Here is a 7,471-nt window from a genome sequence, read left to right as displayed (position 1 = left end):
TATTACCATCTTCTGTTAATGTTTCGCCATTAGCACCCTTGTTTATGCCTAATGTTTCTTTTCCTGGCACCTGTATTTCAACATTTCTTATTTCTCCTTAAAGGTACATACAACATTTCTTTAATCCATTCTTATTTTTACAATATAATTCATTCTACTTTCACACCCTTTTAGTCATCTCTTTTCCAAGCTGATCAATCCCAGTGTTTTTAGTCTCTCCTCCTAAGGAAGCTGTTCCATACCCGTAATCATTTTTGACAGGTTTCAGAGTAGGAGCCATGTTAGTCTGTATCCGCAGAAAGAACAGGAGTACTTGTGGCACCTTAGAAACTAACAAATTTATTTGAGCTCAAATAAATTTGTTAGTCGCTAAGGTGCCACAAGTACTCCTAATCATCTTTGTTGCCTTTTCTGTACCTTTTCCAATTCCAATATGTCACTTCTGAGATGGGGGCGACCAGATATGCACACAGTATTCAAGATGTGGGTGTACCATGGATTTATACAGTGGCAGTAAGATATTTACTGTTTAAACAGCTATCCCTGTCCTAGTGGTTCCTAACATTCTGTTAGCTTTTTTGACAGCTGCTGCACATTGAGCAGATATTTTCAGAGAACTCTTCACACTGACTCCAATAACTCTTTCTTGAGTGGTAACAGATAATTTAGACCCCATCATTTTGTATGTATAGCTGGGGTCATGTTTTCCAGTGTGCATTACTTTGCATTGATCAACACTGAATTTCATCTCTTACTTTGTTACCCAGTCACCCAGTGTTGTGAGATCCCTTTGTAACTCTTCACAGTCTGCTTTGGACTTAACTAGCTTAAATAATTTTATATCATCTGCAATCTTTGCCACCTCACTGTTTACAGATCATTTATGAATATGTTGAACAGCAGTGCCCAACAGATCTCTGGGCAATCTCGCTATTTACCTCTCCATTCTGAAAACTGATCATTTATTCCTACCCTTTGTTTCCTATCATTTAACCAGTTACTGATCCATGAGAGAACCTTCCCTCTTAAACCATGATTGTTTACATTGCTTAAAGGCCTTTGGTGAGGGACCCTTTCAAAGGCTTTCTGATGTCAAAGGCAGCATGTTCTAGTTGTTAGAGCTGTTGGGGTAGGGTGCTGGGAGACAGACTCCTGGGTTCAACCTCCGCCTCTGGGTGGGGAATGGGAAACAGTGGGTTACAGATGGGGGGCTGATTTCCATAGGGGGCTTTGCAGCAGCAGCTGGCCCATTGGAGGTCCCATCTTGGCCAGAGTCTGAAACTCAGGACACCTGAGTTCCACCCCTCGGACTAGGAGGAGAATAGGGAAGAGTAGGTTAGAGGAAGGGGCCTTGATCTCAGTCAGGGTCTGTGAAGCACCGGGCAAAATTGGGTTCATTCAATGGGAGGCCCTGAAGGGTCTGAGTGTGTTTGGAGGTGCTCATGGGAGGGGGTTGGGCCCAGGAGGCTACATGGAGGAAGCCAACCCCACCCCACGCTATCTCCATCCATCTCTCCCTCTCGCCCCACTGCAGGTCAACCCAGTGACATGCACAGTCATGGTCCCAAGCAGACTCCACCCTGCGTTCCTGCTGCCCCTCATCCTGCTGGACGCCTGCCTGGCAGTGGCCAGTGGCAGTGGCAGGCAGCCATGGAAGGATCTGAATGACAAATTCAATAAGAACCACGTGGACAATACAACAGCCACCATGCGTGATGACTACTGTGAAAGGATGATGAGGGCCCGAAAAATATACTGGAATCTGCTCAACACCTTCATCCAGGCATCCATCCCATCCATCAACAACATCTGCTTTGAGGGTGGGATACCCATCCAGGGCGGCCTACGCAAGAGCAAAAATTTTGTCACCATCACCCAATGTTTATTTAAGCCTGATCCAAAATTGCCGACATTCTCTTACTCTGGGAGAGGGGTTTCAAAGCAAATTGTCATTGGCTGCTGGAAGGGGCTCCCTGTGCTCTATGTGGAGGAGGCACTGGGTGCAATCTGGGTGTAGAGAGCAAGCAGGGAATGCTTCCACACCAGCCGTGGCATCCGGCTCCTCACCCACCTCTCAACACTGGTCGCTTTGTTCAGGTGTTTGCCCCTTCCCCACCCCCATCCTCTCCTGCCCCTAGTGCCCATTACACAGTATAGCTGCCCCTTCCCCACCTCCACCATCTGCTGCCCCCTAGTGCCCATTATACAGTATAGCCGCCCCTTCCCCACCTCCACCCTCTGCTGCCCCTAGTGCCCATTATACAGTATAGCCGTCCCTTCCCCACCCCCACCCTCTGGTGCCCATATTTTGTATTATATATTACAGCCAGCAATTACCTATCTTGCACTCCCTGCTGCCACATAGTGGCCAACTAACTCCCCATACTTTAATTAAGGAATATCCATGAGTTCACCCTGCTGGTATCGTGTATTCAATCTGATAATGGATAATCCTCACATTCCTCACAAATACTTGTTATTTCTCATTGTTCTTTTCATCATTTTTGAACATTTCTCCTCAGTCTGCAACTCTCTGAGCTCCCTACACTTAATAAGACCTGATATCGGCATAGCAATCACTGGCTTGTTGTGTGAGATTGGGGATAGCAAGAACATAAGCCACTGAAGATGTAATGAATGTGCTGGATATATTTTGTGGTTTTCCTATGAGATTCTCTGTGCTTGCAAGCCCAAGCTCAACATTTTTCCTAGTGTCGGGAATAGAACCCACAAGTCCTGACTGATTCTTGGTGGGCCTGCTCTAACCCACTACATCCCACTGCCCTCCAAGCATTGGGAAATGGACCCAGGAGTTCTGAATCTTCATCTACTCTCTTCTAACCAATCAGATCCCACTTCTCTCCAAGGATCAGGGCTCAAAACCAGGAGTACTGATTCCCATCCTCCCTTGCTCTATCCCAGTAGACACCACTCCCCTCCCACAATCAGAACCCACACAACAGATATAAACCTTCATTTTTCAGATCATGAGCTAGTCACTAACTGAGGATGGTCAGGAAGAAACAGGAGTTGGGATTCCTAGCTTTACACCTGAGACTTTTAAGGTGGTTGCTGTAGGCTCCAGTTTCTTTAGGGTCACAGCATCCAAGCCCACCACGGGCAATGTCCAAACCTATCAGTCTCTCACAAAACCTCGTGTGAAGAGGACAAGGGGTGAACATAGAGTTTGAGAGTAGGGTGACAAGACTGCAAATGTGAAAAATCGGGATGGGGGTGGGGGCTAATAGGAGCCTATATAAGAAAAAGACCCAAAAATCGGGAGTGTCCCTATAAAATCGGTACATCTGGTCACCCTAGTTTGAGAGGAAGGTGTCACCCCATGAAGCAGGACTCTCTAATGCACTCCATCTTCTGTTTTTCCTGGATACTCCAGTTCTGAACCCCCATTTATGTTTCTCTAATTCACTCCAGCTCTGCCACCCAATTGAGATTTCCAAAAAGCATCCCTCCCAGGACTTTCTAAATCACTCTGACCCTGGGCTCCTTTGACCACAACCCTCTGCTCCTTCTCTCTCTCTCTGCATTTAGGAAGAGGCTGGAAACAATTTGCAATATTGTTCCTCTTTGCAAAAAATCTGCATCCATCAGGGATTTAAACCTAGGCCCTCACACACTGGCTGCAAGAGTCACATGCCTAGACCAACAAGCCTGGGAGTTGGGGCTTCCCCTGGGATCTCTCACCTCCCTGAGATGTCACTCTACGGTCATGCTTCTATGGCTTGCGACCATCTGCTTCATCCCTCCAGACTGTATCACAGGTATCTCTGCTCCTGGGTGTTACGGAACCTGAGAGAACTTGGTCCAGTTCAAGGAAATTTTTTCACATTTACACGGATCATAAGAACATCCTGAGAGAGTTTAAATACCACAAACGATACAGAAAAGATCAGATTCCTCCTGTTCACTGCTAAGTTATGGAATTTAGGGATGAAGTACCCCATGAGCAGGCTACCCCAGAGCCACCCATTATGGGAAGCTCTTGCACCTTCCCTTGAAGTAGCTTGACCAGGCCACCGGCCCTGATATGTTCCCGGGCTAGATGGACCCGCCATCTAGTACAGTGTTGCAACTCCTATTCTCTTAGGCTCATCTCCACTGGTCATTAGTCAATCACAATGTATGTGAGGTACATACAGCTACCTGAATAGGCAGAAAGATACAATAATACAGACTCAGGTAACTATTTCTATAGTGGGAGAGCTATTTTCAAATTGTCAGGAAGAGAGAGCGGGAGATGAATTGGGATAGCTATCTAGATAGACAGACGGGGTATCTGGGGATAGATATAGAACGTTTCTGCCAGGTAGAGCTGGCAGCAACCAGAGCCAGGTTCAATCTCTGGGGGTTCCTTTTTAACAATACAACACTAAACTGGCTTGAGCCCCTACCCAGCAACCAGGAAAAATTACACACCACCCCTTTGCGCCTCTGAAAGGCAATACTTTCAGACCGAGCTGAACTTCGGCGGCGGGTCCCACTTCAGCGGTAATTCACCAGTGGGGGGGGTCTTTCCGCCCCAGAGCGGAAGGACCCCCCGCCGGCGAAGACCGGGAGCGGAAGAAGCTCCTGCGCCCTGCCCCGCGAGAGTTTTCCGGGCCCCCTGGAGCGAGTGAAGGACCCCACTCCAGGGGCCCCAAAAAACTCTCGTGGGAGCCCCTGTGGGGCCTGGGGCAAATTGCCCCTCTGCCCCCCCTCTGGGTGACCCTGTCCAATCCTGACTCACAGCCCCTGCTATCCCAGCCCTGGGCTCTGTTGCAGTAATTTAGATGGCAAATATGGGCCCAGAGAGTTGATGGTGTTAACATGACCCTCTCACTGTCCAGGATTCAACAGTGTTAAATAAGATTCGGGGTTTGGTCTCCAGAGCCCTAGGCCTGCTCAGTCCCATGGCAAATGCACCATTGACAATCCTTTTAATCTGCCATTAAAGATACAGAAAAGATGGAAAAACAGCTCAAACGTATGTGTAACCCTTCTGCCCATCATAGTTGGCAGCAACAAGGGCCGGGTTCAGTATCTAGGGGTTCCGTTCAATAACGCAATACAAAACCAGCTCGAGCTCCGACCCAGTGACATGTGATAGTTACATTACCACCCCCGGGTGCCTCTAGGCGGCAATACTTTCCCTCTCGCAAGCACGGAGTCTGAGTGTAGCAAAATCCTTTTAATAAAGGAGTGAAACAATGCATCCTTATGTTGGGGAAAACCCACAAACAGGATTCATAACACTAACCATGAGCAAAAGATCCACCCCCAAGTAAGTTTGGCAGTGTCCTTTTTCCCTTAGGGTCTTAAGTCCAACCACCAAAAAGATCACCCCAGAGTGCCAAAAGTCCAACACTACAAAGTCTCTTGAGTCCAGCAACCCAAAATTCTCTTGATTCCAGAAACCCCAAAATCCCCAAAAGTCCAACAACCCAAAGGTCTCTGTCCCTGGTCAGTGCAACCCCAGAGTCCAAAAGTTTATCTGCAGAGTTTTACCCTCCCAGCTGGGTGGAAATGGGTGGGGGAGAAAGCAGCACCCAGGGTATTAAGGTGCACCTTACATGGTCCAAGACTGACTGCCCCACCTTTCCGTGGGGTTCTGCTGCAGCCTTCACCACCAGCCGCTCCACTCCACCAGCTGTCCTGTGAGCCGCTCCAGCCATCCCACGAACTGATCCGCTCTGCCAGCCACTTAGCAATACATCATCAGGCTGGACCCCTAGTTAACAGAGCACTCAGTGATCTCAGCATAGTGATTTCAGCTCTTTATGATTTCTGCTTGTAGTAGGGGAGCCCCAGGGCTGGTGCACCCTTGGCCCAAAGTGAATTCAGCTCAGCAGCCTGTAACTAGACTCTTCATGGAATCAAAATTAGCTCGCTATTCAACTGTGCAGAGAGGAAGCGGGGCAATTGGTGTTTCAGGCCCTGAAAAGGGGCCCATACCCTCAGGTACACATGCCTGTCCCCAGCCTCTCTCAATTCACTGGGTTTTGGAACCCAAGTCCCTCTGTCAGAAAACAGTTCCACTGGCCTTGATTCACATAACCAGAGTAACAACACTTCATTCTTCCAGCCTCAATAACAGAGAAACTGGGGATCCCACACCAGCCAAAGTGACCATTTGGGCAGCTGTGGGCTCAGGCTTGGTGGGGTGGGGGTGCCTATGTAAACAAACGAGCCCCTGAAGTTCTTTTCCACAACTCGCCACAATTCACCACCAGATGTCAGGGTAGAGCTCATCCTGACTCTGCTTACATATGAAATGTAAAATATTAAGGGTATGTCTACACTACCATAGTAGTTCGATTTAACTTAACTCGAATTTGTGGAATCGACCTTACAAAGTCGAACGTGTGTATCCACACTAAGGACAGTAATTCGACTTTGTGAGTCCACACTAACGGGGCAAGCGTCGACATTGGAAGCGGTGCACTGTGGGCAGCTATCCCACAGTTCCCGCAGTCCCCGCTGCCCATTGGAATTCTGGGGCGAGCCCCCAATGCCTGCTGGGGAAAAAAATGTGTCGAGGGTGGTTTTGGGTAACTGTCATCATTCAACCGTCAGTCCCGTCCTCCCTCCCTGAAAGCGCCGGCGGGAAATATGTTCGCGCACTTTTCTGGTCAGTGACAGCGCGGACGCCACAGCACTGCGAGCATGGAGCCCGCTGCGATCATCGCTGCACTTATGACCATTGTCAACTCCTCGCATCTTATCGTCCACCTCTTCCACAGTCAGATGCTGAGAAATCGGGCGAAGAGGCTCCGGCAGCGCGGTGAGGACATGAAGTCTGAGAGTGGCACAGACCTCTCACAGAGTATGGGACCCCGCACCGTGGACATCATGGTGGCAATGGGTTATGTTCATGCTGTGGAACGGCGATTCTGGGCTTGGGAAACAAGCACGGACTGGTGGGACCGCATAGTGCTGCAGGTCTGGGATGAAGCACAGTGGCTGCGAAACTTTAGGATGCATAAGGGCACTTTCCTTGAACTCTGTGAGTTGCTGTCCCCTGCCCTGAAGCGCAAGGACACCCGGATGCGAGCAGCCCTGACTGTGCAGAAGCTAGTGGCCATAGCCCTCTGGAAACTTGCAACGCCAGACAGCTACTGGTCAGTAGCGAACCACTTTGGCGTGGGCAAATCTACCGTGGGGGTTGCTGTGATGCAAGTAGCCCACGCAATCGTTGACCTACTGCTCTCAAAGGTAGTGACCCTGGGAAACGTCCAGGTTGTCATAGATGGCTTTGCCGCGATGGGATTCCCAAACTGCGGTGGGGCTATAGATGGAACTCACATCCCTATCCTGGGACCGGACCACCAGGCCAGCCAGTATATTAACCGAAAGGGCTACTTTTCAATGGTGCTGCAAGCACTGGTGGACCATAGGGGAAGTTTTACCAACATCAACGTCGGGTAGCCTGGCAAGGTTCATGACGCGCGTGTTTTCAGGAACTCTGGTCTGTTTA

General features: G+C 49.2%; 1 protein-coding gene across 1 annotated transcript; it reads left to right on the top strand.

Annotated features, from left to right (window-relative positions):
• The first annotated feature begins 1,558 nt into the window (after positions 1-1,558).
• Positions 1,559-2,017, top strand: LOC123347790 (ribonuclease-like). Its single transcript, XM_044984984.1, has one exon. The coding sequence runs from the start codon at positions 1,559-1,561 to the stop codon at positions 2,015-2,017; it is 459 nt and encodes a 152-aa protein (XP_044840919.1).
• Positions 2,018-7,471: the final 5,454 nt, after the last annotated feature.

Source organism: Mauremys mutica, chromosome 13 (genome assembly GCF_020497125.1).
Source record: "Mauremys mutica isolate MM-2020 ecotype Southern chromosome 13, ASM2049712v1, whole genome shotgun sequence".
NCBI lineage: Eukaryota > Metazoa > Chordata > Testudines > Geoemydidae > Mauremys > Mauremys mutica.
This window is presented reverse-complemented; position numbering and strand designations above follow the sequence as displayed.